General features: G+C 36.4%; 1 protein-coding gene across 1 annotated transcript in view; it reads right to left on the reverse strand.

Annotated features, from left to right (window-relative positions):
- PKHD1 (polycystic kidney and hepatic disease 1 (autosomal recessive)) overlaps window positions 1-16,996 on the reverse strand; it is a 722,421-nt gene that overhangs the window by 193,968 nt on the left and 511,457 nt on the right. Inside the window, 3 exon segments of the mRNA XM_006835767.1 lie at window positions 620-1,498; window positions 5,227-5,379; window positions 6,710-6,864. Coding sequence (XP_006835830.1) covers window positions 620-1,498; window positions 5,227-5,379; window positions 6,710-6,864 — 1,187 coding nt within the window.

Genomic DNA, 16,996 nt, shown 5'->3' on the forward strand with positions numbered 1-16,996 from the left:
AAATTCCAGGAGCTTGAATAAATTTTTACTTACAATATCTTTAATTATTTAATATATAGACACTATACAAAATACAAGAGTGTTCTACTCATCAAAGTCTTAAGGATAGCTTTTTTTTATTAAAGACTTGATCTAAATTGATCTATTTTATAAAAACATAAACACACACACAACTACCATAGAAAATAAGTCTATGTGGAACATATACAAAGTCAATCTTATAGAAGAGGAACTGCATAAGCTATGATATAACTTTCATTGTAATCCTTGGTGTTCTACCAATCTCAAAGCAACCTCAAACAAGAAACAATTTCCAACTTTCAGTTTCCTCAATTGGATAATAGGAACAATAACCCTTAAGAGAAATGTTATATAGCTAAAATTAAATAATTGCTGTGCAAGCTCTTCAAAATGTATAAAGCAGTAACTTTATAAGGAATGTCTCACTGTCATGGTAAACCACCAGTGTGGTTATCAATGCCCAAGCAGATTGTTAAGTGAACATCAATCTCTAGACCAAACTGTACTGTACTGTTGAAATAACTTCAGACTGACTGCCTTTAAAGATACCATGCACTGATGCACATAACTAAGTTCCTTGGGTACCCAAACATCTTACCTTGAAGTTTCATGATTCCTGGAACTGACTGGTAGTTCTTCACTCTGTGCCATGGTTCCTGAGGCCACTGGTTTAGTTCTGAGGTGAATCCAGGCCACAAAATACCAACTCGACCCCCTCTTGGATTGGAAGGAGCACGATCGGCTGATGTCAAGTTGGCTGAGTAAGGCTTGACTTTGTCTTGAAGGCAGTCAAAAGAGGAACTGGTGGCTACAATGAGTGAATTCCTAAGCACAATCTGCACATTTTGAGTGGAGCTCTGTGAAGCCGAAGACACATACACTATTGCCAAAAGACCAATAGCATTATCTACCAGAGTGATATTCTCAATCTCCACACTATTCTCTACATGGAGCATGGCGCCATAATCAAAGTTCTTGAAAGCCAGGAAGCCCGAGATTCTAGTACAGTTGTCCAGTCCATCTTCCTTATAGAGATGAAGGCCATGAAGACTTGAATGGACAACATTATCAGACCAAAGCACTTCAGTAAGGGAGCACCTGTGGCCTCGGATGTGAAAACCAAGCCTCTCGGAACCTGCCACAACATTGCCACGAAGATTGAGGTCCTTTGCCTGGTTCACCTTAATTCCTGCCACCCAAACAGTAGACCACACTGACTGCATCGTCAAAATCACAAGGTTACTAGTGAGAGAATGGGCCTGACCTTCTAAATCAATGCCATGGCCAGGTGTGCCAAAAACCAAGTTGTCATTCAAAATGATGCCATGGCTGGCAGTTGCACGAATGCCCCCACTACAGCTCTCATGTACCGTAGAAGATCTTATCCAGGATCCCACTGATACATTAGTGAATTCAATGGATGAAGACTCTGGTGACCCAAAGTTCTGAATTTCCACATTTAAAAGTTGAAGGACACCTACAAAAAAAAAAAAAAAAAAAAAAAAAAGCATATCATCAGGCAGTTTCTTCTTCCTCACAAAGGGTTGAATGAAGGATGACCCATATGTGAGCATTAGAGTATGCAGATTTTTAATTAAGCTAATAGTTTATTCTCAGTACTAGTACTACATTTCATGTCATTGACAAAATGTGAATAATTATACATATCACATTAATGTTTGAAAATATTTCATGTCCAAACCTGAAGAGTCTGGTGATAGAAGAGAGCACAGATGAAGAAAAGAGACAGGCATAATTAGCTCAAGATTCTCTGCATTTGTCTGTAAGGCGGGATAAGAAATTTAATAAGAATAAAAGAAACATGGACTCCTGGCCACTCATCTCGATATCATGTCTCCCTCTCCATGTTTCAGTGACCCCATGTGAAAAGGCCATAGCTATCATCCCAGAGATATTTCATGAGCTAATATAATGGTCAACTCTATAAAGTATTTCAAGCATTTCTGAAGAAAAGCATGAATGTGATAAAGCATACAATGGGAAAAGCAATGAAAACTTCTTAAATATTATCAAACATCTTAAAGTAATAAGTTGTTGAGCCTAGGGGCTCAGAGGACAACATGGTCAATTGGTACAACATAATCCACAAAGACAATATTCTACACGCTATTTTGGCAAGTTGTTGTTGGTGTTTATATTAAAAGCTCATGAGCAGCCATCTGAGGTGCAAATATTTGGTCTTTCTATGTGTGGAAGAAAGAAGAAGAATGAAAATTGAATATACTTGTAATCAACTAGACCACTAGACCAATGGAGCAGGTGAACATCAGTTACCACAATGCTGAGACTAGAAGAAAAAGATGATGCCCAACTACCATTACCAACTGCTTTGAAAGGGATCAAACACATAGAAGGTCCTGAATAGAATGGCAGAAAATGTAGGACAAAATTCAAATTATAAAAATAAAATTTTAAAAAGTTCTGGCCTTTAGTCAGAACGAATCTGAAGGAACTTAAACTATGGAATGGAATTCACCCTCATGGCCCAATTTTCAGCCAAGCAGTAGGTAAGTATATAGTGGGGACAACATCACTAGTAAGGTGTGCTCACCAAGTAGTGGTCAATCATTCAAGATCAAAAGGGCAACATTTACCTCAGGAAAATGTTGAGGAAGGACAGGAAAGTTGGAATGGAAATAAGAACTGCGGGGAAGAAGTAGGATAACTGTTGTTGCATGGAGGGGATTGCAATCCCCGAAATGAAACAAAGTATGTGATCTGTTGAATGTAAAACTGATAATCTTCTTTCTACACTTTCACTCAAATTCACTATAAAAGTTAAGAAAAAAAAAACAAAAAGACCCTGAAAATCAAGCTAACTGGGTAGACAAAAACTGATGAAACCTCAGAGACTACGGTCCTTAGTCTGAAAATGAACTCACCCACATGGTTCATTTTTCGGTCAAACTATAGACCTGTCTATAAGGGAAACAATCACATAAATGAGGCATGTACACCTTAGAATAACCCACCTTTTAAGATCAAAAGAGCAGCATTTACCCAGGGCCAAAGTTCAGAAGGATTAGGAAAGGAGGAGGAATGGAAACAAGAAACGCAGAGTGGCAAAATTGCTATTACATTGTGGATTTTCATTGACATAAAATAAAATGTGTATGAATTATTGAAAGAAAAACTGATTTTCTCTGTAAATCTTGACTCAGTTCACAATAAAAAGTATAAAAAATAAAAGTTTGTTTAAAAAATTCAAGGGCTTTGGAGTCAGCCCCAAATTTGAATCTTATCTCTGCCCGTTACTAGCTGAATGTTTTTTCTTAACAATATTTCATTATTTTATCCATTCACAGTTACTAAGTAGCCTAGTAATCAGTGAGTAGTATGCTAGAAAAAGAAGTAACCCTCAAGATTCTCAAATACTCATAAAGACATTATACAAATAAACTGCAATTTCACTATAGATTCATTTCCCTGTCTATTAAACTAGGGATAAAACTGTTCTTTCACATTAATATTGAAGATTAAGTAGATAATAGGTGTGAAAAGTATCACTGCCCTGGCCAATAGGAAGTGTTCAGTATAGTTTCTCTTTCTCTTGCCTAGGGGTGTTGTACGAAACTCTGGGTGAGCAACATCAGAGCTTCAAGATTGAGTCAATCTGAACATTGGTTCAGCTCTGGCTTGTTACACAGTTATACAAATTATCTTCTCTTCTGTTCCTATGATCAGGACCCATCTTCATCTACAATTTCAGGTACCTGGTACCCTGTCTTGCTATCCTATCCCTAATTCTCTGTTTTTAGAAACTACAGGATGGTCTCATTGCTATAGAACCAGGACTCAGTTTTTGTCTCAGTTTTCCAGAGCAGGGTCTCTCAATCTATGAGATGCCATTTGTTGTAGGAGTTGTCCTGTTCAATGTACAATGTTGAGCAGCTTTCCCAACCACTACCTACTTGATAAACAGTGATGGTGTAGTGGGTTATGTTTGCGCTGTTAACCACAAGGTCAGTGGTTCAAATCCACTAACTGTTCCACAGGAGAAGGATGAAGCTTTCAGCTCCTGTAAAGATGAGCATACTCACAAACCCTATATGGGGTTGCTATGAGTTGGAATCAACTTGAGGGCACACAACTTTCACCATAACCACCACCTACTAGATGCCTGAAGCAATCCCCAGTTGCAACAAGCAAAAACATCTCCAGATATCGGCAGATATTCCCAGGAGAATAAAATCACCATTACTGAGAAATAAGTAGATATTATGGACGGAGAGCTTTCTAATGGACTGAAAAGCCTGAATTTTTCATGTCCAAACACTGTCCTTTACCACACTGGAGAAATAGATGTATATTGATACATGCTCCATGCTCAATATATTTAGGAAGTGGTTAGACCTTTATTCCAGGCCTTCTCAGAATCTTTACTATACTCATGTATGTAATTATCTTCTAAGATTGAGCTACATACAACTAAGCCTTTCCCAAATTTATCTGGTCAGGAAACAACTTTGTAATAATATTTAGAGAACAGGAGTTTAAGAAAGAAGGTCCTAATCAATAATTTTGTGGCATTCCAGAAGAGCTAAAACTGGAAAGTAATGAGAGAGTTTAAACTGATCCTTACAGCAGTCTATAATATGGAAATCATTTTTATTTAAATTTATGCTATTAATTTATAGCATGAACTAATGCCTGCCATCAGATATAGCATGCTACTGGGAAAGAGTAATAGAAATTCAGGAAAGAGATAAAATTCAAGTGGTCATTAAATCATCTATAATTTCAAAGTAGAGGAAATTTCACATCTGCTGAAGATGTTTTCTAGGAGGTAAAATGTGCATATGTGCTGATCACTAGTATATTATTTTAACATCACACTGATAATTAAGCACAGATAAGGATGGAAATGCATAGCTTGTCAGAGCCCTGAGGAACCATCTAAGTAAGACATTTTGTTTTATAAAGTGAAGTCTCACATTTGGAACTTCTGATTGTCCCAGATGAGTGGGCTTCAATTGGTAATGCTTACTTGCTACCATTCAATCAACTTCAACTCATAGAGATCCTATAGGTTTCTGAGGCCACATATCATTACAGGAGCAGGAAGTTTCATCTTTTTTCCCATGCAGAGTTGAACCGCAGACTTTGCAGTTAGCAGCTCAAATGGTTAGCCCACTTCGCCATAAGGCCCCTTGTTAATGCTTATTAACTTAGAATGGCACATACCTGAAAATTCTTCTCTGCCTGGCATCTGAAAGGACCCTACAAGTACTCTTCCTCTACATGAAGTATCCGACTGGATCTGTATGTTCCGTGTCAACAGTCCAACCTCAGCAGCCAAATGAATGTATTGGCCATCTTCTACAACATGGACACTTCCTGGGAAGGAAAAAATACAGAAAACAAACAAACAAACAAAAAACTATTTCAGAAACTGCTAGCTGGGGATCTGGCAAACTTGATAAATGAAAACACTCCTTCCCTTTGGAAGTTCTACCAACATTAAGGTCTGCTTTTCCTCAGGCATTCTCCACAAACGTCAGCTGAGAAATGAAAAGCCTGTTCACGTGTCTCTCTTTGGGATCAGAGTGAGAGTGTGTGAGCAAGAATTCATTTCTTCGAAATAAAGGTGGGTCCTGGGACAGGTCACTGGTGCAGGAAGTCAGGGCAGACCTAGCCAATTAGTAGGGTCCCCAGGCTGCTAAGTGGATCAGTGTGTAAAGATGTACACATTGCCTGGTTCTTCGTTGTCTGTGGACCACTTTCATAGGAATGAGGAATCCAGATCAACAAGGGTGGCAACAGTGCCAGAGAAGTAATGTATAAGAGGAAAAGACAATAAACTCAGCACTTCTGAACAATCTTCCTCAGCAGTGAGACCTAAACTGGATCATCATTATTTTGTTTCCCTGCTTTCTGTTTGCACTTTATCTTAGATCTAACTGGCAATGATCGCTAAAGATTTCCCTTTTCTTGGCCCATTACAAAGTCAAATTATTCATGGAGTTCTGATTTAGAAATAGGTTTGGCTATCTTCTGTTGAAAATATATATTATTTCCATATTTTACTACTTATCAGCTCTATATTGTGAGTCAGAGTTATACTAAACCAGGAAGCTTATAGTTATTATTTATATTCAATATATATTTTAAGCTGTATATAGTATATGCAAATGTTCAGTTTTTTGGTTTTTTTTTTTAATGAAAGGGGTTTGGCTTTTGTGTGTATGTGTAGTCATAATAGTTGCAGTCATCAATACATAAACTGTGCTTCGTGTCAGGAGGAACACATGCCTAAAGATGGAAAATGAAGTCATTATCCACATAACTGCCAAATTCTAAATGACTGCCTGGTTCAATGTGCCAGGAAATGAATTGGAAATGTATTGCCCGTGAGTTTTATTCTGACTTAGCCATGCAACTACTCAGTGACCTTAAACAAGAGGTCCAACCCTTCTATTTTGACACTTACCATTATAAACAAAAAGAAAGAAAAAAAAAATTCCCTCACCTGCAAGTATTCTTTAAAAGTTACACACTAAAAAATAATGAAGAAATAGAGATAAAGCCTCCTAGGATGAGTCTAAGGAAGCAATAAGGTACTATCCATCCCTCAGAATGGCAATCAAATCTAAGTTTCCCAGGCAGGTTGCTGAATTTGTTCTTCCTGACTCATTTATTTCTCGTAGCCAACAACCCAAAGTCTTACCAATGTGCCGGTGTTTGAGATGTTCCTGGATCCTAATGTGGTGGCCTGTGACTTCTTTCACAGTGAGGACCTCTGCTTCATGAGGCTCATATGAGGAGGAGGTTAGGATGATTTTGTCATGGGGTCGCCAATCCACTGCATCTTCTACTATAATTCTGTAACACAATACAGATGGCTTTAAGCATACTTCTGGTGAAACACAAATCGCCTACAAGCTCCACAGAGAGAAATGGACATCCACTGTGGCAAACATCTGCTAGGGGACTGAAGTAGGTATGGCAAAGAAAAAGAGCTTTTGGAAAATGTTGAATTCTAGTGGAGTCAATCTCTGGTTGACAAGTTTGTGCTTTATTGACTATGCAAACACTTTACACTGTGTGGATCATGATAAACTGTGGACAACATTGCAGAGAATGAGTATTCTGAAGCATTTAATTGTGCTCATGAAGAACCTGTACATAGACCAAGAGAACAAAGGGACACTGAATGGTTTAAAATCAGAAAAAGGTGTGTGCCAGGGATGTACTCTTTCATCATACTAATTCAATTTGTATGCTGAGCAAATAATCTAAGAAGCTAGAGTATATGAAGAAGAATGTGGCATCAGGATTGGAGAAAGACTCATTAACAATCTACAATATGCAGATTATACACCCTTGCCTTGCTCAAAGCAAAGAGAACTTGAAATACTTACTGATGAAGATCAAAGACCACTTTTTTCATTATGAGTTGTGCGTAAAAGTAAAGAGAATGGAAATCTTCACCACTGCACCAATTAAAACACATCATAAATTGAAACAAAATTGAAGTTATCAGATATATTGTTTTACTTGGATTCACTATTTACACTTATGGAACCAACAGTCTAGAAATCAATTAAAGTGTTGCATTAGGCAAACCTCTTTAAAGTGTTCAAAAGCAAAGATGTCACTGAGGATTAAAGTGTGCCTGACTCAATAAAACCCAAGATTTGGTAACTGATTGGAGCCCGAGGTTGAACTGGGAAAAAGGAAAACAGACTCCAGATCTAGTTCAGGGCTCTTTCCACTAACCAGCATCACCTCTGATGTCAATTTGTCTGATTCTGAGTTTTACACCTGCTAACTGGTATTAGTAAGCTATACTTACTGATTTTTAAAATGATATGATAATTTATGAAAACAATGAAAGTTTTATAACTGAACACTAAGTAGTCATTTAAAAATGCATTGCAGCAAAACACTGAATTATTAGAAAATCTATTCATGATGTACAGTGAAACCTGTGAGAACCAGAACTTGAAGAGATTGTCTTATTTTGGGGGGTCTTGAAAGTTGCTGCCTTTAACAGAGTACACTCTTACCACTTTACTATCACTTGCAATTAGTGGAAATTTTGTCATTTTCCTTCTCTGATATGTTTCTGCCATACACAGATTCCTGCTATAAGTTTACTGTATTATTAAAGAAATAAGGATATAAAAATGTGTCCCATTTATTTGATTAAATATAATGCATATAAAGAAAGCAAAAGGCAAGAAAGATAGATGCTATATAATATTAGCTCACTGAGGGATGGGCTTATTGGTGATTTTCAGTTAAATTATAAATTTTCTAAACAATATATATCATATTTATTTTTAAAAATCTCTTTGGAAAAGAAAATAACTCTATGGATATAAAAATCACACCTAAGTCAATTATCTGTACAAAATTCATAGAAAAGTAGAGGAAAAAAGTTCATAGGAAAGTGGAATTAAAAGATAATTTTTGCAAGATATTTTAAAGCATCTTAATATAATGTAAATGAATCCTTTCCTTCATAATCCACACTACCTGGATACTATTATTATTATTATTTATATTGTTTAATAAAGCTTTTCACACAATAGATCACCATAATGTTCTGGTTAATTACATTAACAAATTAAAAGTCTGCCCTGATATAAGCAAATTTGCCCAGTCAGATGAATCAGCTTACTCTCCTCCAAAAAATTTTTTTCTTATTTGTTGCTTTAAAATATCATTGCCCTTACTTTGCTCTTCAAGTCATTCATTCTTAAAAACTATGTTGATTTTCATTGCCTTTACTCTTCCTATGGAAGTCTATTCTCCACTAAAATGGGCCCATTCCCCATGCCAATTCTGTATCACCATAATTTGACACAACAGATACTAACTACTTCCTTGTGACCAATAATGTACTATTGTCATATGTGGAATGGCAGAATCAACAAACCACCCCATTAGAGTCCTGTACACCCTATTTGTATGGTCTCACTTGTTCATCTGGTGGGAGTTACAAACAGTATGGGTAGAAAAGTCATACCAACTTTACTTATTAAACCACGGCTCACTTGCAAACTACATTGTTTGCATAGGCTACATATTTGATCTTGAACAGCTGCCAATACATGAGTAAGGACACAAATTCTATATTCTAATACTTAGAGTGAAGTGTTATTATAATAATTAGATGTTATTGTTGTTAGGCGTCATGCATCAGTTCCAACTCATAGTAAACCTGTGCACAAAAGAACAAAACACTGTTAGATCCCATGCCATCCTGTTATGTATAAACACATTGATGCTGCCACTTTGTCTATCTGTCTCTTTGGAGGTCTTCCTCTTTTTAGCCTTATTCTTTTCCAAGCTTGATGTTCTTCTCCAGGAGAAGGTCTCTCCTAATAACATGCTTGATATATGAGAAAGAAGTCTTGCCATCTTGGCAAAGGAGCATTCTGGTTGTATTTCTTCCAACACATATTTGTTGTTTCTTCTGGCAGTTCATAAGAATTTTAATATTCTCCTCCAACACCATAATTCAAATGCATCCATTCTTCTATGGTCTTCCATATTCACTGTTCAGCTTTCACATGCACATGAGGTGATTGAAAATATCATGGCTCAGGACAGGCACACCTTAGTCCTCAAACTGATATCTTGGAACTTTAATACTTAAGGGGTCTCATGCAGCAGATTTACCGAATGCAGTATGTCATTTAATTTTTTGACTACTGTTTCCATGAATGTTGGTTGATAGGAGCAAAATGAAGTCTTTGACAACTTAAAACTTTTCTCCATTTATTTTGATGTCAGTTATTGGTTCAGTTGTGAGAAGTTTTGTTTTCTTTACATTGAGTTGCAATGCATATCAAAGACTGTGGCCTTTGATCTTCATCAATAAGTATTTTAATTCCTGGCACACACCTTTCCTGAGTTTAAACCATTCGGTATACCTGTATTCTGTTCAAACAACTGCCTCTTGGTCTATGTACAGGTTCCTCATAGGCCCAATAAAGTGTTCTGGAATAATCCATCCTTTTCCATAGTTTTTCATGATCCACACCTTTAAAAGCCTATGCATAGTCAATGAAGCACAATATCTTTTTGATATCCTCTACTTTCAGCGAAGGTCCATCTAACATCAATAGTGATATCCCTAGTTCTACATCTTCTGAATCTGGCTTGAATTTCTGGCAGTTCCTTGTCAATGTACAATTGCAGCCATTTTTTAATTATCTTTGCTAAAAATTTGCTTGCATGCAATATAAATGATTTTATTCTCTGATTTCTACGTTCTACTGATCCACCTTTCTTTTTTAAAATGGCACCAAGTCTGTTCCCACTCATAGCGACCCTGTATAGCGTTTACAAGGAGCAGCTGGTGGGTTTTAACCATCAATCTTGTGGTTCACAAGAATGTGCTTATCCTACAGGGCCATCTCTTCCAATCAGTTGGTCCCAAACTGCATTCCAAACTTCTTGGAAGTAAGTAACTACAGTGCTGCATCAGTTTGTTGAAAGATTTCAATTTGTATTCAATCAATTCCTGGAACCTGTTTTTCACCAATGCCTTCAGTACAGCCTGGACTTCCTACTTCACCATCAATTCTTATCCATATGCTAATTCTTGAAATAGTTGAACATCAACCATTTCTTTTTGATGCAGTGACTGTGTATATACCTTCCAGTTTATTTTGATGCTTTCTGCATCATTTAATATTTTGCCCATAGGAATCATCAGTATTGAAAATCTAGGCTTAAATTTTCCTTCAGTTCTTTCAGTTTGAGAAACGCTGAGCATGTTCTTCTGGTGGCAAAGCTTCCAGTATCACAGCAACATACAAGTCACCACAGTACCACAGACTGACAGACAAGTTGTGGTGGGTTTGAAATAATGAGATTCTAGCAATAAGCAAAATGAAATATAGTAAGTTCTGTGACTTAAAGACAAGATTCTCATTTATTAATATTCCAGAGAGGCAAATGCTCAATAAGTTCTGATTTGCAAAAAGGAAAGATAAGTTCAATGGTGTTATTGTTTCTGTGTGCCATTTAGAGGACCCCTTGTACCACAGAGGGTAATACTTGGCTGCTAACCAAAAAGTCAGTGATTCAATCCTACCAGCTGCTTTCTTCATTGGAAAAAAGATGAGGCAGTCTATTCCCATAAAGATTAAACTGTTGTTGTTGTTAAGTGCCATCGAGTCAGTTCTGACCCATAGCGACCCTGTACAGGGTTTCCGAGGGTGTAAATCTTTACGGGAGTAGAAAGCCTCATCTTTCTCCCGCGGAGCGCCTGGTAGTTTCAAACTGCTGACCTTAAGGTTCGAAGCCGATTCGTAACCACTACGCTACCACAGCTCCTTAAAGATTAAACTAGAACAGACTAAACCCACTGCTGTGGAGATGATTCCAACTCATAATGACACTGTATAGCAAAGTAGAACTGACCCACAGGGTTTCTAAGGCTGTAAATCTTTATGGAAGCAGACTGCCACATCTTTCTCTAACAGAGTGGTTTGTAGGTTCTAATCACTGACCCTTCTGCTAACAAACTAAGACTTAACCCACTGCACCACCAGTGATCCTCCATAAATATTTGTTGTTAAGTGCCCTCAAGTCAGTGCTGACTCATAGCAACCCACATTACTGTATCCAAAGAGCAGCTGGTTATTTTGAACCACAGAACTTGCAGTCCAAGCCAACCTTGCAGTCCAGCACTTATCCTACAGCACCACAACAGACCGGCCTTGGAAACCCTATAGGGCAGAGTTCACTCTGCCCTGTAGAGTTGTTAATCAATTCCTTAACAATAGATTTTTATTTACTACAAGCTAAGTGAGATATGAAATAAAAATATATATTTTCCCTTGCCTGTTGAAGACACTTGGAGGAGCAGGACATACATACCTTAAGCAGTTTAGTATCACTCACTAGGGAAGCACATTGTTATTAAATTTGTGAATCATAAAAGCATATGTTTTAGCAGGTCTGATGGTGGGGAAATCAGTTCTTGCTGGAGGGGACAAATAGAGCCTTGTGGGAAATGTAATGGAATTTTGCAGGGTAGCTAGGAAATGTAAAGGGCAAGAGGAGATGCAAGGGGTGTTTCTAACCACCTTATTTTATTTGTCAAGCATTTAGGGAGTGAGTTTAAAAGTTGTAATAGAAAGCCATGTGTGATGTTCTAAGAGAAGGAATATAACAGAAGCTAAAGAAACCAGAAAATTTTCAAACAAAATATATTCAAAGAGTACCACCATTAATTGGGTAAAGGAGGAAATAGAATTGATAGACTCAAAAATGCTTTTCAAATTAAAGGTCTAGGTGCTGGTCAGAGTTATTTTCTTATAAATAATAGTAAGTTAATATATTACTTGAGAAGCACAATGATAATAGGACAAAGAGACTGAATAGGACTTTATACAGTGTCTTTCTTTAAAAAGTAAGTAAGATGAAATAAAAAAACCTAAACCCACAACCTTTCAGTCAACTCCAACTCAAAGCGACTCTGTAGGACTCAATAAGGTCAATATGGTTTCCATAGGGTTTCAGAGACTACATTTTTACAGGTGAAGACTACGTCATCTTTCTTCTGCAGACATGTGAGTGGTTTCACTTCGCTAACCTGCAAGTTTGCAAACCAGTGCTAAACCCAATGTTGCCACCAGGGCTCCTTCAACTAGATAAAGAATAAGAAAAATTTAAACTTTTAAGGAAGATTCCTCCATAAATCATTTCTTCTCCCAGTCTTCCCCCATCCCAGTAAATTATATCATTCCTCATGTAGTTTAAATCAAAAATTTAGAGTGACATTTGACCCTTTCCTCTTTCACTCAATAGTCAATCCATCAGCCAATTATGTCTCGATCTTCAACCTCTATTTAAACATGTCTTGACTCCTCTATCCACTGCCACACTAATCTAAGCCATTACCATGTCTCACCTAAAATATTCTCATGACTTCTTAACAATTAGTCACACAATTTCCACTCTTGTCCCCCCCTGTCTCCAACAGTTAATTCTGCACACAGCAAAAATCAGATTAAAACATAAATTAGGTCATTCCACTGACTTGTTTAAAATCTTCCAATAGTTGGTTTGAGTGGTAAAATACCTATTTCAAAGAATTTGTGGCTATCTTTAAATGACTCACAAGTTAAATGTATATCTAATACTTATAATGGAGTCTTGGTGTGGTACTGTAGGATAAGCACTGGACTACTAACAACAAGGTTGGCAGTTCAAACCCACCAGTTGCTTCTTGGAAACCCTATACAAGAATGCTACAAGTAGGATCTAACTTGATGGCACTTAACAACAACAATATTTATAATGGGTAAAAACATTATTTATGCTAAGTATAACTTATCTTGACATATATATATAATCCAAAATAGCCAACATTCTTATTTAACCATATCCTAAAAAGTCAACTGGCCCAAACAGCAACAAGGAATACCCCAGTGTACAGACAAATTTATATAATAACATGGAATGAATGAGACTACATTTTTCTTCCAAATATTTTGCTAAGATTCCTCTGGTTGGCAGTATAAGAAATGAGTCTCCGTTTATGAATATGGCATGAAACTTTTCTTCTGAAGGTTTCACTCTAATCTTATTCATAAAATTATAAAAATTCAGATCTCTAATTCTGTTGGTGAAAAAGTATATAGGAGTACAAGTGAACTCTGTCTAATTCATAATATATTATGAATATTGAACTGATTTTCAACATAAGGAAGATTGTAAGGCAGTGTTTAAAGAAAGAATTTGATTAAGGCCTGCAGTTTAGTGACTAACACTATGCCAATGTCAACATCTGAGTTTTAATGATATGCCATGATTATGTATGATGCTATCATCAGAAAGGAGTCCTGGTGTGACTCTGTGGGTTAATGTGCCAGACTGCAAAGCCCTTTGAACTGCAAGGTTGGTGGTTCAAGCTCACCCACTGCTATTTGGAAACCCTATACAGGGTTGCTGTGGGTTGGAACTGACTCAATGGCACTTAACAACAATAACAATCATCAGAAAAAAACTGGGTGAAGTGTACATGGAAGTTTGATTTTTACAACTTCTTTTGAATCTTGAATTATTTCACTTTTTTTTTTAAGTTTCATAAAAGAAATGATTTACTGACATCCATAAAATATACACAATAGGCTAATTATAAATCATCCATATAAGCTTACTAAAGTACTTCTCAGGAGTGATATTATGAAATTTTAATTTATTGTTAAAAATATTTATATAGGATACAAGCAGAGGTCAGACAACTAGGATGAAAAATCCAGCTTCAGGAACTTTCAACTTTATGAATGTAGAAAAGTTACTTAGCTTATCTAGCCTCAGTTTCCATATCTGTAAAATGTAGTTAATAATGCCTTACTTATAGTGCTGAGTGATTGAAATGAGTTAATGTATGTAACTGCTTAGTAGAGGGCTGACATAGAGCAAGCCCACATGACAAGAACTCAATAACTGGTAGCTGGTTAATTACTATGTTGTTGTTATAGTGAAGTACTGTCTAGTTGATTCCGACCCATAGTGACCCTGTATAGGGTTTCCAAGGAGCAGCTGGTGAACTTGAACCGCCGACCTGACAGTTCAAATGACTTTACAGTCTGACACATTAGCCCACAGCACCACACCAGGACTCCAGTTAATTGCTATGGATACTTCTAATTAATAAAATTGAGTTTCTTTCAAATTAGCCTGTAGCTTAGACTCTGAATGAGGTTTTTAACACATTCTTATAAGGAAAATCTATTCATATGACCCCCTACTAAATCCCAACTTGCCAACCTTACAATTATAATTAAAGTTTCTAATTGATCACTGTTTAAAAAAACAAAACAAACAAACAAACAAAAACCTACTTCACAAATCCTTTTTAGTGTCAGAAAAGCATTTCAAACTCAACAAAATCACATCTGAATTTATAATCTTTCCCCTAAAATTTAGTCATCCTCTGGTGAATGGTACCAATACCCAACTATGCAAACCAGAAACCCAAAAGTAATGTTAACACTACCCCTCACTCAATCCTCATATTCAATCCATCTTGAATATCTTATCTCCTGTCTCAAAATCTGCCCAGTTCTCTATATTTTCACTGCTGTTCCTGATTATACATTCCTTGGACTCCTCATTGATGTCCATGGACCTACTTTTGTTTTCCCTCAGTTGTCCAATTTTTAAAACTACAACCATGCTTATAAGTGCTACCTCTCACCAATTACTGTTATTATCATTTATGTTGAGTCAGTCCCAACTCCCAGGCATACTAAACCTTTTAAAAACCAACAGCTTCTTAGAGTAAAAACAAAAGGTTTTGCTATTATCAATGAGCATAGGCCTGACACTTAGGTCTTTGGAACTTTCAACATATAAATCTCCTGTTCTCCACTCAGCCATGTGGCTTCCTTTGACCCTCATGTTCTCCTTTCTCCCTCCCACTACAAAATTCAGTTCTCTGGCTACAGCTTCTCAGTCCATAGAGATTCTTCCTCTGCTATCTTCTAAAAAGTTTCCCTCTATCCTATATCTCATCCCTGGACTCCAGTCTTTCCCCTTCCTATGTCTTCTCCATCTGCAGCATCATCTGCTTCCTGGATGGCCTCTTTGTTTTGTTTTTTTCTCCCTGTGAGCCCTAAGTTATATACCAAATTGCCTTCTTGATATCTCCACTTGTTGTCTACTGGTCATGTGTGTGTGTGTGTGTGTGTGTGTGTGAAGGGACCTCAAAAAGTTCATTAAAATTCAAATGTAAAGATAATGGAATTTTCCTAGTAACTTCTTGAAGCTCCCTTGTATATTTGGAAATAAAAAATGTGGTGATTACATAACATTGTGAAGGAATTAAATGTCTATGAATTGTATACTTTTAAATTTCAATTTAATGTTATGGGAATTTCACCTCAATACAAGATAAATTTATTATTAGAAAAAAAGGAAATAAGATTTGCCAGCAAGTTTATACACTGAAATCTTCCATCTTTAAATTTTGTTATTTTGCATCTTATTTGTGTGTGTGTGTGTATATATATATATATGTTGTTGTTATGTGCTGTGGAGTTGGTTCCAACTCATAGAGACCCTGTACAGGTTTCCGAGGCTGTAAATCTTTACAAGAGCAGAAAGTCTCATCTTTCTCCCGCAGAATAGCTGATAGCTAGTAGTTTCAAACTGCTGACCTTGCGGCTCACAGCCCAACTCATAACCACTACGCTACCAGAGCTCTCTCTCTCTCTCTCTCTCTCTCTCTCTCTCTATATATATATATATATATATATATATATACATATATATTACATAATTCAAAAACTAAAATATTTTAGATCAAATAATGTTTTTATGATACTGCCATAATCTTAGAGTAGCAACTAAAGGAATTGTACCTAAAAGACATGAGAGTATCCATGCATACCTATAACCATACTGGTGTCACCAAATTTATATCTTCTATTGATAGTATCAAAAGGTCATAGGCTTATTTATTATAAGATAGATGGCATAGATATGTAATTAAAATCCTTTTACATGGAATAGTACTTATTCCTAAATGTACTGATTTATAATCTCTTGAACATTTATATTCTTTGCAACTGCATCTTATCAGAATATAGAACTTAAATAGAGGCAGGAAATCTTTAATCAGAAAACAAAAACAAAATGAAGCATTTCTTACAAAAAAAAAAAAAAAAAACCAGCAGAAAGAATAAAAGCAAATACTGTTGAATGATGATGCACGGAGAAGATTGCAATGAAACGATGACTGTAAAGCCATTGCTCTCCCATGTAAACTATCACTCAATTCACAATAAAAACTTTAAAAAAAAATTGTCAACAATCAACACTCAAGGAAACAATAGTCAAAAAATCAAACGATGTATTGCATTGGGCAAATCTGCAGCACAAAATTTCTTTAAAGTGTTCAAGAGTAAAGACGTCAGTTTGAGGGGTAAGGTGCTGCTGACCTAAGCCATGGCATTTTCAATATCCTCATATGCATGTG

The sequence above is a fragment of the Chrysochloris asiatica genome, unplaced genomic scaffold, assembly GCF_000296735.1.
Source record: "Chrysochloris asiatica unplaced genomic scaffold, ChrAsi1.0 scaffold00019, whole genome shotgun sequence".
Lineage (NCBI taxonomy): Eukaryota > Metazoa > Chordata > Mammalia > Afrosoricida > Chrysochloridae > Chrysochloris > Chrysochloris asiatica.